Source organism: Lagopus muta, chromosome W, assembly GCF_023343835.1.
Source record: "Lagopus muta isolate bLagMut1 chromosome W, bLagMut1 primary, whole genome shotgun sequence".
NCBI lineage: Eukaryota > Metazoa > Chordata > Aves > Galliformes > Phasianidae > Lagopus > Lagopus muta.
Window position 1 is genome coordinate 3,989,943 of NC_064471.1, and position 17,196 is coordinate 4,007,138.

General features: G+C 45.9%; 2 protein-coding genes across 15 annotated transcripts in view; one reads left to right on the plus strand and one right to left on the minus strand.

Moving 5' to 3' along the window:
* Positions 1-17,196, plus strand: part of LOC125686409 (ras GTPase-activating protein 1-like) — a 259,593-nt gene that overhangs the window by 120,068 nt on the left and 122,329 nt on the right. For all 13 annotated transcript variants that reach the window (XR_007373789.1, XR_007373787.1, XR_007373788.1 and 10 more), the window contains 2 exons: positions 948-1,104; positions 1,849-1,936. Coding sequence is in view for 10 of the 13 variants with exons in the window: in XM_048930352.1 (XP_048786309.1) it covers positions 948-1,104; positions 1,849-1,936 (245 nt within the window). In the remaining 3 variants the exon portion in view is untranslated. The remainder of the gene's footprint in view (positions 1-947; positions 1,105-1,848; positions 1,937-17,196) is intronic.
* Positions 1-17,196, minus strand: part of LOC125686414 (uncharacterized) — a 45,574-nt gene that overhangs the window by 16,766 nt on the left and 11,612 nt on the right. The window contains exons 2-3 of one of the 2 annotated variants that reach the window (XM_048930376.1): positions 15,422-17,087; positions 3,612-3,984 (exon numbers count right to left, since the gene is read on the minus strand). In XM_048930376.1, the coding sequence (XP_048786333.1) occupies positions 3,725-3,984; positions 15,422-17,087 (1,926 nt within the window). In that variant the 3' untranslated portion in view covers positions 3,612-3,724. Of the gene's footprint in view, positions 1-3,611; positions 3,985-15,421; positions 17,088-17,196 lie in introns of those variants that run through there. The other variant, XM_048930375.1, reaches the window with a different exon arrangement.

Sequence of the window (17,196 nt, forward strand, 5' to 3'; positions counted from 1 at the left end):
CTCTTCTCTTGAGAGTGCAGTTTCTGTGAGAAGATATAGAGGATGTGGTAGAGTTGAGAATCAGCTGAGAATAAACTTTAAAAAAATTAGTGGAAAGGGATACTGAGATACTTTAAATGTGCAAGCAGGAGTACTGAGTTGGTGTGCAGAGACATACCTACCCGCATACAGGACAGACATTGAATAAAAACACTCCTCCCTCTAGTGGAGTATAATAACCAGATGTTAAAGTTGGTTTTCCAAAACAGTAAGTACAAGTGCTTGTTTATGGAAGACTGTGGGGGTTCTATAATGATCAAGTTGAAAATTAATGATGAATGTTTTTCTAAAAGATACTCTGAAGATACTCTGGGTTATTTTTTTTGTTTGTTTTTCTCAGAAACGTGGAACTGGCCAAATCCTTAGATATAGGTGTGTTTGGGGCAAGGTTCTGATCCAAGTTTGTGTATATTATATTCCCATTTCTATTATTTAACATATGGTTTGACAATATTGTGATGCAATCAGTTATGCTGATCAGTTGGTAAGACTTTAAGAATAATTTTCTTATGTCAAGAGAAATCTATTTCTTAATTTAAAATAGCTGTAATAAATTGGATCACTTACAGCATCACATGTTATTTACAAACTGTATAGACAATCTTCTCATTGATATGAATAGAGTAGTCTCGGTAGCTTATGTACACTTGCTTAATCCTGTTGAGTTCAGTGAAAATATTTAGAGAATGATTTATAAATATACCCGAATATGTGAAGAGGGTTTGGTTTTTAGCTAGATGTTGCAAAAAAATTGAATGTGTTTACTGATGCTATTGCTTAATCATGATTAACTATACGTTGTTCTGTTTGTATTTTGGCAAAAACCTTTCTGCCCTCATTTTTCTTTGTTTACAAAATGTACACTTTCTTTTAAACTATATTGTAACTTCCTGCTCCCTTTTCTACAGGCAAAGGAAAGAGATGGAAGAACTTGTATTTTATATTGGAGGGAAATGATTCTCAGCTTATTTATTTTGAAAGTGAAAAACGAGCCACAAAACCTAAAGGATTAATAGATCTTAGTGTGTGTTCAGTCTACGGAGTACATGACAGTTTATTTGGCAGGTAGGACAATGACTTTTAATTATTGTACATGCAGCAGGGCAGTTAACTGCTAGTTTCAGATGTACGATACACAGAAAATATGTCACTAATGAACAAGTTGACCTGCTAATGTATTTTTGGTTGGTTGTGTTTTTGTTGTTGCTTTTTTTTTTTTTTTTTTTTTTTTTTTTTTTTTTTAAGCTTTTGCTCACTATGAAAAGCAAGCATGTAACTCTTGGTTCATATTGTTTTATTCCATAGTTGGCATAGATTGCAAGAGCATATGTAGACAGATTTAACTGATTAATGGTAACTTGTTAAGCCATGGCAACTTGATTGCTAGCAACAGTTCATAAATTCTAGTAAGAAATTATAGAATTTAGTCTTAAGATTTTCCTGTGTGTAATATGATGCAATAATGATTCGGGTTCTTGCATTGTCATTTCTCAACACTGTGTATTAATTGATCCACATTTCATATCACAGGCCTTAAAAAAGTTTGAGGCAACTCTATTGAAGGTTTTTATCCTACTGAACAAAAAATTGATAAGATCAAGGATTTTGTCAATTCCAAAAAATCTTTTGTTGATAGATATTATAGAACTAAATTGGGGGGTTTGAAATTATGCTATGTTCAGTGTTCCTTACAGTGAAACAGCATAATGTATTAGTTCAGTGTGAACTTGGTTTCGGCAGAGATCAAGAAATGGAGGTGTTTGTCAATACTACAAGATTAATAAATCTTATGTTTCTTTTTTTTTAAAGGCCAAACTGTTTTCAGATAGTAGTTCAGCACTTCAGTGAAGATCATTACATCTTCTACTTTGCAGGAGAAACTCCAGAACAAACACAGGTAAGAGCTTTTGATGATAAATATATATTTTTAAGTATTATTTTCTTGTAATGTTCAGTAATATTACCCTTCTGTAACAGAAAGCAAACATACCACAGACTGTGGGCAAGTCTACATTAACAAACATTACCATGCAATAGTAGCAGATCAGTAAGGGAAATAGTCACTACTGAGAATCCAGCACAAGTTTGCACAAGTTCTAGGCTGGTCTCATGGACTGTAATCTCTAGTTTCCATTAGTAGTTCAGTCCAAATAAAATTTTCTTCTCCGAAACTCTTCTATGTTATGAATCCATGGTAAGTCCTTCAAGAGCACTTCTTGATATGAACAAAAATGCTGATGCAGGTATGTCCAGCAATCAAAATCTATTGAGCATTTTACAGTTATTTCTTCTGACCATTAATTGACGGTTGTCTATAGTCTTGGGCCCTGATCTTGCATGCAAAGTTAGGTACTTCTATTTGTTCTTATTTTGAAAAAAAACTTTATTTTGTGGAAACTTCTGAATGCTAAAACTTATCTGACAAAGTGGTTTACCTAAGAATAGCTCCCATATAGAATGTACCTGTATTTTAAAAATGTGGAAGGTAATTGATACAGTTCTGGACTGGTTTGGCCCAGTTCCATGACTAAATGGGATGGGGGAGACCCATGGACCCACGCCCTGAGATTAAGGGGAAGGGGGAAAGGTAGTGAGATGGGCCTAAATCAGACCAAGCCTGATCCGCTCCTCTGACTATTATCCTATATTGATAGTTGTGCAGCAGGCAAACTATGACCTAGCTGCCATAATGGAAACGTGGTGGGATTGCTCCAACGACTGAAGCGCTGCAATGGATGGCTACAAACTCTTTAGGAAGGATAGGCAAGGAAGGCAGGGTGGCGGTGCGGCTCTCTACGTTAGGGAATGCTATTATGCTACTGAGATTATGACTGGGGACGATAACGTTGAATCTCTATGGATAAAAATCAGAGGAAAGGATGCCAAGATAGGCACCCCGGTGGGCATCTGTTACAGACCTCCAAAACGGGATGAAGAAACAGACAAGGTATTCTATAAGCAGCTGGCACAAGCTGCACAGTCGCCAGCCCTTGTCCTCATGGGGGACTTCAATTTCCCTGACTGTATAACCAAGATGTTATAATCACAATATAATTATGTATAATCAATAGATATCAAGATGTTATAATCACAATATAATCAAGAGAGTAAGGCAAAGCAGATAACGATAACAAAAAGAGAATAAGTGGAAGAGCTTACCCTTTGGCTGAGCTCACCAGAAAATACCAAAAGAGAGGATCTCCAGAAAAGATCCTTCTCCTCTGGTAGCCAGCTCTTAAATAAGTCTAGGAGGGGTGGAGCCTGTCTCCCCCCTTCCAGCAGCACAGGTGAATTGCCTTCACCTGTGCTCCTCAGGCTGACTCATGGCTCACCTCAGGTGATCAATCAGAGGTTCAGGCCCTGACTCAGCAGTTCCCATACACTCCACCCCTTCACGGCATGAACCAATGATCAGGTTAACAAAAGGGTAAGCTTTCCCTAATACAGAGATCCGCTATATCGCGATGCTTATACAATTTTATCGCGACGTGTGATGATTAGTGGATGTCTATATTCTTCTATGGGCCAGTGCTCGATGATGTGCCTGGAGGCATGAGGTCCTGAGGTGCAAGTCCATTCTATGTTCCATCAGTCCCATGCAGACCATCACCGGGTCTTGTACGTGATCTGACAGCAACACTGGAACGCTTGATGGCATTTTGTTCCTTCCGGTGGTCCTGAAGGCTCACAGACTCACGGGGAGTAATACAGATGTTTTACAGGTACCAGGAGGGGAAGGTCTGCTCTCCAGGGCAACATACAGGCCTTGCGCTTGTACTGGGGTACGTCCTGGCCGCCTGTACAACACCTTTTGGCTGGATATCTGTGGCTGCATAACGATATCAGGCACCAAAGGAGGTGTCCTGATCTCCCACAGAGACATGATGGGGGTCCCTTTAACAATAAAGATCGGAGTGTTGACCACAATATCAGTAGGCCATGTACCTATTACTGGAGGGACTAGTGAGCCTCCCACCTCCAATAGTCTCCCCCAAGGTGCAAGTAGGCCACACCACCTGGGTCCTACCTGCACCTTCCAGGGCCATTTTATTTTATGGGTACCCGGATCTAAGTTTTCAGGGGCAGGGAGCAGAAGATTGTTTTCATTACCAATCTGGGGTCTTACCTGATGATCAGTGCCCGTAATTTGGATCCTAAGCGGGGTGGCCCATGTCGTCTGCAACATTCTCAGGGCACTGGGTCTGCCATCTCGAGGTCTTTCATTCAGGTCCCACAGGGTTTCATACAGTCTTTTTGTCCACCCCTGCAAGGACTGGGAGTCTATCTTCAGGGCAGCCTTAAGAATACCATTATAATGTTCGAAGAGGCCTGCCCCCGTTGGATTATATGGCAGGTGGAATCGCCATTCGATGTTATTTTCTTCTGCCCAGCGCTGTACCATTGCACCAGTAAACTGAGTCCCTTGGTCGCTCTCGATGACTTGAGGTGTCCCGTAGGCAGACATAAGTTTAGTGAGTACCTTGATGCTATATGCCTGGTATGCTTTCGGGACTGGATAGGCCTGCAATAGCCCACTTGCAGTGTCAACACAAGTCAGGGCGTATCTTGCCCCTTCGGAACGAGGAAGGGGCCCGATGTAATCGACCTGCCATCGCTGGAGAGGATTGTGTCCCCTAGCAAGATGGGCTGTTGTTTCGGGCAACGATCTCAGTCTCATCTTGGAGCAAGCATCGCAATCCTGGCATGCCTGGACGATATCAGATAGTTGTATGGGCAGTGCCCATGCTTTAGCAGCTGCCCACATTGTCTTTTGTCCAGCATGCCGTAGCTTCTGATGTAACCAGCGGGCGATGTTCTCAGATGGTAAATTCTCAATCCATCGAACTCGGGCCAGTGTGTCGGCTTCATCGTTTCCCGGTGACTGTAGGGGCTGATGACCAGAAACATGGTAGACACGTACAGTCCTGTGTTTGACCGTATTCCATATATCTAACCACATGTCTTTGCCCCAGATCAGTCAGGCATGGATAGTCCATTCCTGGGTGGCCCATCTGTGCAATCCAAAGAGTGAGCCCCCGGTACACAGCCCAACTATCTGTGCAGATGCTCAGGATACCATCACCGGGTTCCTTGGTTATAACCATCCACACGGCTCGCAGTTCTGCCCATTGGCTGCTCTGACCATCCCCCTCATCGAACCAGATTGTCTCAGTGGAAGGATGGTATGCTATTGATCTCCACTTGCTCGGGTTGCCCTTGCTGGACCCATCTGTGTACCAGGCATCTTCAGGGATAGGATATTTTCCCTCCTGAACGGGACTCTTCTCTGGTGCAGCGACCAGTATTTCTTTTGGTGCATCACTGTGATACGTAACTGGGCCTAAGATCTTCTGGAGTTCTTCTTTCAAGGGTGATGAAGACAGACTGCTCCTTTGGCTGAGATAGGCGACACATCGTGCCACTGTTTGTGCTTGGGCCACCCCTGTCTTAGGAAGGTGGGTCAGATCCTTCACCCACCCCTGAATTGGCAGAGTGGTCTTGACTATAACTGCAGCTGTTTGAGTTATTGGCTCTACTGCCTGTAATGCTGAATAGGCAGCCAATAACTGCTTTTCAATCATACTGTATCTTTCTTCTGCTCCGTGCCAAACCTGAGACCAGAAACCAATGGGGGTCCGAACAGAACTCTGGCGTTGCCACAGGCCTTAACCAAAGCTGTCTTGAGTAACATGAACGTCCAACTCAGCTGGCAGGGTAGGATCAAATATACCCAATGCCTGAGCTTGTTTAACTGCCAGTTTTACTTGTTGGAAAGCATCCTGTTCGGTTTTCCCCCAGTCCCATAGCTGCCCCTTTTTTGTGAGTCTGTATAGTGGCCTTAGCAGCTGCGCCAGGTGAGGTATAAAGGAACGCCAATAACCCAATATACCTAGAAACTCTTGCAGCTGCTTTGATGTTGTAGGGACTGGGAACGCCTGAACCTTATCTATAACAGCACTGGGTAGCACTGTGGTCTTTCCTGACCAAACCACCCCCAGGAATTTTACGGACAGGCCCGGACCTTGCACCTTTTGGGGATTTATAGCCCATGCCCTTTGTTGTAAATAGGCGGTTATTGAATCTGCTGCCTGTCCTACTGCCTCCAGCGAGTCGGATGTCAACAGGAGATCATCAATATAATGATATAGGTTAACATCATCAGGTTTTTTCCAGTCAACCAGGTTACGCGCCACTAGATTGTGACAATACGTTGGTGAATGCATGTACCCCTGTGGCAGGACCTGAAAGGTCCACTGCCTGCCTCCCCACGTAAACGCACACTGATCTTGCGATTCCTCAGCAATTGGGATACTGAAGAATGCATTTGCTAGATCTAGGACACAATGATAGGTTTTTCTCTCCCTACTCAATGTGTCCATTAGGGAGGCAATATTGGGTACGGCCGCATGAATAGGCGGCGTGACCTTATTTAATTCTCTGTAATTTACTGTCATCCTCCATGTGCCATCCGACTTCCTCACTGGCCATATGGGGGAGTTATACGGGCTGTGTTCAGGTCTTATAATACCCACTTTTTCTAATTCCTGCACCGTTCTCGATATTTCATCTTGCCCACCCGGGAGTCTATACTGTCTAACATTAGTAATCCGGCGCGGTTTCGGCAGGCAAGCAGGCTCATGTTTCGCATGGCCTCTTAATATTGCCTGCACCGCCCGGATACTGATACATCTTCGTCGAAGTCTGAACTCTCCCACAGGTGTTTGGAGAGCCAGACCCCATAGAATGTCTATGCCCAGGATGTATTCTTGGACTGGGGCAATAGACACCTTGTACTCCCGGGGAGGGAGACGCCCAACCCCCAATTTTAACCATGTTTGGGTGACAGGAATAGTCTGTCCCCCAAAACCACCAATCATCACTGTGTTGCCGTCAAATTTTCCCGGATCTCCATAGATAATTGATGTTTCTGCTCCTGTGTCTACTAGTGCCATAACTCTCTGAATATTTTTTCGGGACCAATAAATCGTTAATTCTACATAGGGCCTCCTGTCCCGTCTGGAGGCCCTACGGAGATTAACATCCCTTGTCACTCCATGAATTGTGCTAGGGCCAATTCTTTTGCTTCCGATGGCTCAGGCATTGTGGCCCGAGACATCTGAGGTTGCTTCTTTTTCCTATTTGGAATAATAAAATCTTCTAGGTTCCATGTTGTTGTTGGAACCCTGTCTTTAGCTCTTACCCTTGATTTCTTAGGGTAGCTCTGGAATTTCTGATTGGCCTTTAGTTGTCTCCAGAGCTGGAGAAGGACATGGTTGGGCTGGCGGTCGATCTTAGCAAATTGGACCCCAGCCCAAATTAAATCATTAAACATTTGTTTTTGGGATACCCTTATGGGTCCCGATGGAGGAGCTCGAGTAGCCGGCATTTTGGTTTTACTTACCAGCAGGACCTCTGCTTCTTCCAATAGCCAAATATTGCTCCTAGTCCGCAGGCGTTCTGTTTCTCCCAAGTCAGCAACTAACTGGGCAGCCTGCTGGACTATGGCTTCTGACGCTACAAGGGGATTTAATATGGAGACTAGGGTGTCGTACAGATGGGAGGGAGCTTGCTGTAAAATTAAACCTCTCGTCCCTGTTGAAAATTTAACCATATCAGGGCCATCAAATATATCTTCATAGATAGCCTCTCTTACACCCAGCTCACGGATATAGTTTTGAAGGTCCTCCATGGAGGACCACATACCTGTATGTAACGGTCTGTCTGATTTACTCGGCCATACCATATGGCAGGCCGCCATTAACCATTCCAGTATGGAATGGTTTTCATCACGATATTGATTACCTACGTATAACCTCTGTCTGAGAGCAGGATGGACAGTCATGGTGGCCAACTGGGCTATTTCAGGGCCATTCACCAAGACACTTTCTGCCCCAGAATTCCACAATCTCAATAACCAAGCCGGCACACTTTCTCTAGGCTTCTGCTGAAATCATTGTACTAGGTCCATTAATTCTGTTGTCGTGTATGGCCGAGCTGTTACGTGTAAATGAGTCTGGGCAGGGGGCCATTGATCAGGCGGCACCCCTGCCGGTCTGTCCTGTACTTTTTTTCTTTTTTTGGGTTACAACAGGACGGACTTCCAGTGGATCAGTCAGAATTGGACATTCAAGATCTGATTTGGATTTCTTGTTCTCCTGATCAACGAAGTCTGTTGATTCAGGAGTCTGGTCATCATTTATTGAAATATTACGAATTGGGCCTACAGGAAGATGTAGAATTGGCTTCTTCCCTGTTAAAACACCAAGTTCGTGCTCCAGCTTTTCAATGCGATCTTTCAAAAGCTGATTTTCAGTTTCTAAAGTGTTATTTCTTATATCCGCATGATTTAAGGCAGTTAATAATGGCCATGCCACCATGGAGGCAGTCAGTTGTCTTTCTTTAGTAATGAGGATATCCTTGCCAAGTCCTTGAAAATAGTCCGCCATGCGATATGGGGAGATATTGCCCATAATGTGTAAGGGACCCCATTTTTCAATGATAACAGCTAACTCATAAGAGGGATCGCCCTAAAATCCTGGGATCTATATCTATTCTTGAGGCTCCGGGAGAAAAAGAGAATCTACCGCCTGTGGAAAGAGGGACAGGCCACTCAGAATGAATACAAGGAAGTTGTTAGGATGTGCAGAGGTGAAATCAGAAATGTAAAAGCGCAGCTTGAATTTAACCTTGCCGCTGGGGTGAAAAGGAATAAGAAACTCTTTTATAAATACATTAACAGTAAGAGGAGGACAAAGGAGAATATCCACTCTTTGCTGGATGAGGCTGGGAATGTGACCACTGAGGATAAGGAAAAGGCAGAGGTTCTGAATGCCTTCTTTACGTCTGTCTTTAAAAGTCAGACCAGTTATCCTCAGGACACTCCTCTCTCTGACCTGGTAATCTTGGCTGGGGAGCACACTAACCCTCCTGTGATTCTGAAAGAAACAGAGACCTATGTCTCTATGTCACTATCACATGTGGCATGTGCGGGATGACCGGGGGATCAGGCCTAGCCAGTATGGGTTCATGAAGGGCAGGTCCTGTTTGACCAACCTGATCTCCTTCTATGATCTAGTGACCCAACTGGTGGATGAGGGAAAGGCCATTGATGTGGTCTACCTAGACTTCAGTAAAGCCTTTGACACTGTCTCCCACAGTATTCTCCTGCAGAAGCTTGCAGTCCGAGGCTTGGATGGATACACTCTTGGCTGGGTAAGGAGCTGGCTGGAGGGCCAGGCACAGAGAGTGGTTGTGAATGGAGTCAAATCCAGCTGGCGACCGGTCATGAGTGGTGTTCCCCAGGGGTCGGTGCTGGAGCCTGTCCTCTTCAATATCTTTATTGATGACCTGGATAAGGGCATCAAGTGCACCCTCAGTAAATTTGCAGATAACACCAAATTGGCTGGAAGTGTGGATCTGCCTGGGGGTAGCGAGGCCATACAGAGGGATCTGGACAGGCTGGAGAGCTGGGCTGAAGCCAATGGAATGAGTTTCAACAAGGCCAAATGCTGGGTCCTGCACTTTGGCTACAACAACCCCCAGGTGACGCTACAAGCTTGGGGTGGTGTGGCCAGAGGACTGCGTAGAGGAAATGGACCTGGGGGTATTGATTGATGCTCAGCTGAACATGAGCTGACAGTGTGTCCAGGTGGCCAAGAGCAGCCTGGCTTGCATCAGAAACAGTGTTGCAAGCAGGAGCAGAGAGGCGATTGTTCCCCTATACTCAGCACTAGTGAGGCCACACCTTGAGTATTGTGCTCAGTTTTGGGCCCCTCACTGCAAGAAAGACATTGAAGCCCTGGAACGTGTTCAAAGGAGGGCAACAAAGCTGGTGAGGGGTCTGGAACGCAGGCCATATGAGGAAAGGCTGAAGGAGCTGGGAATGTTCAGCCTGGAAAAGAGGAGGCTCAGGGGAGACCTCATTGCTCTCTATAACTTCCTGAAGGGAGGTTGTAGTGAGCTGGGGGTCGGCCTCTTCTCTCGTGTCATTAGTGATAGGACCAGAGGGAATGGTTTCAAGCTACGGCAGGGGAGATTCAGGCTGGATATCAGGAAGTATTACTTTTCAGAAAGGGTGGTCAGGCACTGGAATGGACTGCCCAGGGAGGTGGTGGAGTCACTGACGCTGGGGGTGTTCAAGGAAAGACTGGATGTTCTGTTGAGGGACATGGTTTACTGGGAGCTATTGGGAATAGGTGAACGGTTGGACTGGATGAGCTTTGAAGTCTTTTCCAGCCTTGGTGATTCTATGATAGTCCAGGCTGGCAGCAATGAGGTCACTGACAGAAGCCTAAGGATTACCAAAAATGATTTCAGGGAACTGGAACAATTAGTTGATAGAGCAGGCATACAGGTAGTATTTTCCTCTATTCCTTCAGTGGCAGGGAAGGACAGTGAGAGGAACAGGAAAACCCATCTTATAAAGACATGGCTGAGAGACTGGTGTAAATGCAAGAATTCTAGGTTCTTTGATAATGGGGCAGTTGTCAACGGTTTACAGGCAGGTTCGGCCCAGTTCTGTGACTAGCAGGATGGGGGGGACCAACAGACCTGCACCCCGGGAAAAGGATAGAGAGACGGACGTAAAAATAAAACAGCAACAACGATATGAAGAGAAACAAGTTTACTAAATAAGATATTGAAATGCAAGATAACGCACTATAATACAGTATAATATAATCAGAATTGCTAATAAATCAAATAAAATGAGAGTGTCTGAAAACTGAAGGCCTTACTCTAATGCTGTGATGAGATGGCACCCACAACAGAAATGAGCCAGGCGATTGAAAAAAGAGCCATCAGGTGACCTATGAAGGACTTTTATCTTTTCCCCAAGTGGAAATAACAGAACACGGAACAGTCCTCTGGAGAATGTAGTAGTAGTTCTCTGGGACAGGTACCCAGACCTGGAGCATTAACCCTTTAACTCCCAGTGTACTACATGATGTTAAGGTGTGGAATACTGATAACCAAACATCATAAAACCACGACAGGTGGTTTACACAGTATCAGGCCTGAGGTCTGTTGATGGGTCTCACCTGTCTCAAAGGGGAAAATGGATCCCTGCCCAGGAGCTGGCAGATGAGGTGTTCTATGAGCAGCTGGCAGAAGTTGCGCGATCACCAGCCCTTGTCTTCATCCTCATGGGAGACTTCAACTTCCTTGATGTATGCTGGGAATACAACACAGCGCAGAAGAAACAGTCTAGGTTTCTAGAGTGTATGGAAGTTAACTTCCTTCTGCAGCTGGTGAGATAGCCAACCAGGGGAGGCACCCCGCTAGACCTGCTGTTCACAAACAGAGAAAGTCTGGTGGGTGATGTGGAGGTTGTGGGCTGTCTTCAACAGGGTGAACATGACAATACTTGGAGCCAGGAGAGAGCATAGCAAAACTACTACCTTGGACTTCTGGAGGGCGGACTTTGAATTGTTCAGGAGACTAGTAGGGAGGGTCCCTTGGGATTCAGTCTTGGAGCGTAAAGGGGTCCAGGAAGGCTGGTCACTCTTCAAGAAGGAAGTCTTAAAGGCGCAGGAGCTAACTATCCCCTTCAGCCACAAAATGAGCAGGTGGGGAAGAAGACCAGCATGGATGAACAGGGAGCTTTTCTGAGGCTCCAGGAGAAAAAGAGAATCTACCTCCCGTGGAAGAAGGGACGGGAAAGTCGGGGAGAGTACAAAGAAGTTGTTAGGATGCACAGGGAGAAAAGTAGAAAGGCAAAAGCCCAGCTTGAACTCAACTTGGCCACTGGGGTAAAAGGGAACAAGAAGCTCATTTACAAATATATTAACAGTAAGAGGAAGACTAAGGAGAATCTCCATCCTCTCCTGTATGCAGCTGGGAACGTGACCACTGAGGATAAGGAAAAGGCTGAGGTTCTCAATGCTTTCTTTACGTCTGTCTTTAAAAGTCAGACCATTTATCCTCAGGGTACTCTACTCTCTGACCTGGAAGTCTCAGACAGGGAGCAGACTAAACCCCCCACAATTCAGGAGGAAACAGACAGAGACCTACTATTCCACGTGGACTGCCACAAGTCCATGGGCCAGATGAGATCCATGTAAGAGTACTGAGGGAACTGGTGGAGACAATAGCTAAGCCGCTTTCCATTAACTATCAGAGTAACTGGTTACCTGGAGATGCCCCAGAAGACTGGAGACTTACCAGTGTGATTCCTATCTACAAGAAGGGTTGTAAGGAGGATCAGAGAAACTACAGGCCTGCCAACCTGACCTTGATGTTAGGGAAGGTTATGGAGCAAATCATTCTGAGGGAGATCACACAGCACGCGTGGGACAACTAGGGAATCAGGCCTAGCCTACAAGGGTTTGTGAAGGGCAGGTCCTGCTTGACCAACCTGATCTCCTTCTATGACCTTGTGACCCACCTGGTAGATGAGGGAAAGGCTGTTGATGTGGTTTACCTTGACTTCAGCAAAGCCTTTGACACTGTCTCCCATAGCACTCTCTTCTCTCCTGTAACTAGAAATTGGACTAGAGGAAATGGCCTCAAATTGCACCAGGGGAGATTTAGGTTGGAAGCGCTACTGTAAATGAAACAGGCAATAACAGAGCCTTTATTTAAGATACAGATGCTGTAGAACAAGATATTAAAGAAGAATTAATTTACCCGTCCCAGCAATAGTTTGGAAAAAGGGGGAGCTAAGGAATGCAGCCTTCTCTGATTGTAACACTGGTGCTGAAAACAGGAAAAGGGGGGAACCCACACACAAATACTGACTGCAAACACATATGCATAATCAATGAATATTAAGATGCTATAATTACAAACTAAGCAAGAGAGTTTGGCAAAGTAGATAATGACAACAAAACGAGAATAAATACAAAGCGTACCCCATCCTGGACTCACTTACAAAACTCCAGCAGAGCCAATCTCCAAAAGAGACCCTTCCCCAGTGGTAGCCAGCTCTTAAATGGGTCTAGGAGAGGTGGAGCCAGGCTCCACCCCTTCCGGCAGCACAGGTGAAGGCAATTCACCTGTGCTCCTCTGACTGACTCATTGCTTGCCTCAGGTGATCAATCAGAGGTTCAGGCCATGACTTAGCAGTTCCCATATGCATGTACCTGGAAGCACTGCTGAGATGGGGAGAGAGGAAGAGTGGATCTAGGTTCCCCCTGCTCCAGATACTTGTGTGCTCATGTACTGGTTCAGGCTGTGACCCAGGAATTCTACTACAACTACTTTTCCAAAAGAGTGACCAGGTGCTGGAATGGCCTGTCTAGGGAGGTGGTGATGTCATCAACTCTGGAGGTGTTCAAGTAATGTTTAGACATTCTGTTGAGGGATGAGGTTTGAGAGAACTATTGGTGATAGGTGGATGGTTAGACGGGATAATCTTGGAAGTCTTTTCCAACCTCAGTGATTCTATGAATTCTATGTTTTGAAATAGAAAACAGCAGCAACAAGCTAAGGGAGAAAACTAATTTATTGAATATGATACTGGAATGTGAGATAATATAATAAAATAGAATTGGAACTGAAGCTAATAAATCAAATAAAATGAGAGAGAAAGCAGCCAAAACTGAAGGCCTTACTGAAGGTGAGATGGCTAGGGAGCACACACAGTCAAGACAAGCTTTTCTGCAAAAAGGGGCATCTTGTGACTCACAAGGAGTTTTATCTTTTCCTTTGAATGCAAAAGGGAAATGGAATAGTGAATTCTTCTGGAATTTGTAGTTCTTCTCTTCTGAGAACCAGGTACTTGCAACTATCGATGATCCATGGAACTGGAGCATTAACTCATTAACTTCCAATGTACTACATGATGCTATGATGTGGAATACCAATAACAAAAATCATAAAACCATGACAGTAATTGTTGATTAACCAGTGCAGTCCACTTACTCCAAGTGGCATCAGTAGCATGATGGGTAGAGGGAACCTTACCTTTAAACATCCAGTTTAGCACTGGCAGTCGAGGTGCCAGAAGGAGCTGTGTTTCAGTGCCAATTACTTCAGAAGCAGAATTCTCATATGCGGCTAAGATCTCCATTTCAGTTGGAGTGTAGCCCTCTTCCAACCCCCTGTATGCTCTACTCCAAAATCCCAGGGATCAGCCTCGGGTCTCTCCTGAGGCTCTTTGCCACAGATTCCAAATGGGACCTTTCTCTGTAGCAGCAGTGTAGAGGATGTTAGTTACATCCTGTCCCATCCATACTGGCCCTAGGGCCACAGCACTGGCTATCTATTTAATCTGTACAACAGCCTGCTGCTGTTCAGTCACCTGATAGAGGGGGCTAACTATGAGGCTGTAGTTTGGGACGTACATCCTCCAAAAGCCCACTACATCCAGAAAAGACTGTCTCTCTTGCTAGTGGGTGGAGACATAGCGGTGATTTTGTCAATCACATCTCCTGGGATGTGACAACACCTATCTTGCCATTTTACTCCTAGGAAATGAATCTCCTGGGCAGGTACCTTCACTTTGTTTAGCTTAATAGTGTATAACCAAGATGTTATAATTGCAATATAATCAAAAGAGCGAGGCAAAGCAAACAAGGATCACAAAAGAGAATAAGTAGAAGAGCTTACCCTTGGGTTGAGCTCACTAGAAGATATCAAAGAGGAGGATCTCCAGAAGAGATCCTTCCCCTCTGGTAGCCAGCTCTTAAATAGGTCCAGGAGGGGTGGAGCCTGTCTCCCCCCCTTCCGGCAGCACAGGTGAATTGCCTTCACCTGTGCTCCTCTGGCTGACTCATGGCTCACCTCAGGTGATTAATCAGAGGTTCAGGCCCTGACTCAGCAGTTCCCATACACTCCACCCCTTCACGGCGTGAACCAATGATCAGGTTAACAAAAGGGTAAGCTTTCCCTAATACAGAGATCCGCTATATCGCGACGCTTATACAATTTTATCGCGACGTATGTTGGTACAGTTCAAGACAAGTGATGATTAGTGGATGTCCATATTCTTCTATGGGCCAGTGCTCGATGATGTGCCTGGAGGTATGAAGTCCTGAGGTGCAAGTCCATTCTATGTTCCATCAGTCCCATGCAGACCATCACCGGGTGTTGTACGTGATCTGACAGCAACACTGGAACGCTTGATGGCATTTTGTTCCTTCCGGTGGTCCTGAAGGCTCACAGACTCACGGGGAGTAATACAGATGTTTTACAGGTACCAGGAGGGGAAGGTCTGCTCTCCAGGGCAAGATACAGGCCGTATTTCTGTCTTGGGTCAACACTTCCACTTGTACTGGGGCACGTCCTGGCCGCCTGTACCACACCTTCTGGCCGGATATCTGTGGCTGCATAACGATATCAGGCACCAAAGGAGGTGTCCTGATCTGCCATAGGGACATGATGGGGGTCCCTTTAGCAATAAAGATCGGAGTGTTGACCATAATATCAGTAGGCCATGTACCTATTACTGGAGGGACTACTGAGCCTCCCACCTCCAATAGTCTCCCCCAAGGTGCAAGTAGGCCACACCACTTGGGTCCTACCTGCACCTTCCAGGGCCATTTTATTTTATGGGTACCTGGCTCTAAGTTTTCAGGGGCAGGGAGCAGAAGATTATTTTCATTACCAATTTGGGGTCTTACCTGATGATCAGTGCCCGTAATTTGGATCCTAAGCGGGGTGGCCCATGTCGTCTGCAACATTCTCAGGGCACTGGGTCTGCCATCTCGAGGTCTTTCATTCAGGTCCCGCAGGGTTTCATACAGTCTTTTTGTCCACCCCTGCAAGGACTGGGAGTCTGTCTTCAGGGCAGCCTTAAGAATACCATTATAACGTTCGATGAGGCCTGCCCCTGTTGGATTATATGGCAGGTGGAATCGCCATTCGATGTTATTTTCTTCTGCCCAGCGCTGTATCGTTGCACCAGTAAAATGAGTCCCTTGGTCGCTCTCGATGACTTGAGGTGTCCCGTAGGCAGACATCAGTTTAGTGAGTGCCTTGATGGTATATGCCTGGTTTGCTTTCGGTACTGGATAGGCCTGCAGTAGCCCACTTGCAGTGTCGACACAGGTCAGGGCATATCTTGCCCCTTCGGAACGAGGAAGGGGCCCAATGTAATCGACCTGCCATCGCTGGAGAGGATTGTGTCCCCTAGCAAGATGGGCTGTTGTTTCAGGCAACGATCTCGGTCTCATCTTGGAGCAAGCGTCGCAATCCTGGCATGCCTGGACGATATCAGATAGTTGTATGGGCAGTCCCCATGCTTTAGCAGCTGCCCACATTGTCTTTTGTCCAGCATGCCGTAGCTTCTGATGTAACCAGCGGGCGATGTTCTCAGATGGTGAATTCTCAATCCATCGAACTCGGGCCAATGTGTCGGCTTCATCGTTTCCCGGTGACTGTAGGGGCTGATGACCAGAAACATGGTAGACACGTACAGTCCTGTGTTTGACCGTATTCCATATATCTAACCACATGTCTTTGCCCCAGATCGGTCGGGCGTGGATAGTCCATTCCTGGGTGGCCCACTGTGCAATCCAGAGAGTGAGCCCCCGGTACACAGCCCAACTATCTGTGCAGATGTTCAGGATACCATCACCGGGTTCCTTGGTTATAACCATCCACACGGCTCGCAGTTCTGCCCATTGGCTGCTCTGACCATCCCCCTCATCGAACCAGATTGTCTCGGTGGAAGGATGGTATGCTATTGCTCTCCACTTGCTCGGGTTGCCCTTGCTGGACCCATCTGTGTACCAGGCATCTTCAGGGATAGGATATTTTCCCTCCTGAACGGGACTCTTCTCTGGTGGAGCGACCAGTATTTCTTTTGGTGCATCACTGTGATACGTAACTGGGCCTAGGATCTTCTGAAGTTCTTCTTTCAAGGGGGATGAAGACAGACTGCTCCTTTGGCTGAGATAGGCGACCCATCGTGCCACTGTTTGTGCTTGGGCCACCCCTGTCTTAGGAAGGTGGGTCAGATCCTTCACCCACCCCTGAATTGGCAGAGTGGTCTTAACTATAACTGCAGCTGTCTGAGTTATTGGCTCTACTGCCTGTAATGCCGAATAGGCAGCCAATAACTGTTTTTCAATCATACTGTATCTTTCTTCTGCTCCGTGCCAAACCTGAGACCAGAAACCAATGGGGGTCCGAACAGAACTCTGGCGCTGCCACAGGCCCCAACCGAAGCCGTCTTGAGTAACATGAACGTCCAACTCGGCTGGGAGGGTAGGA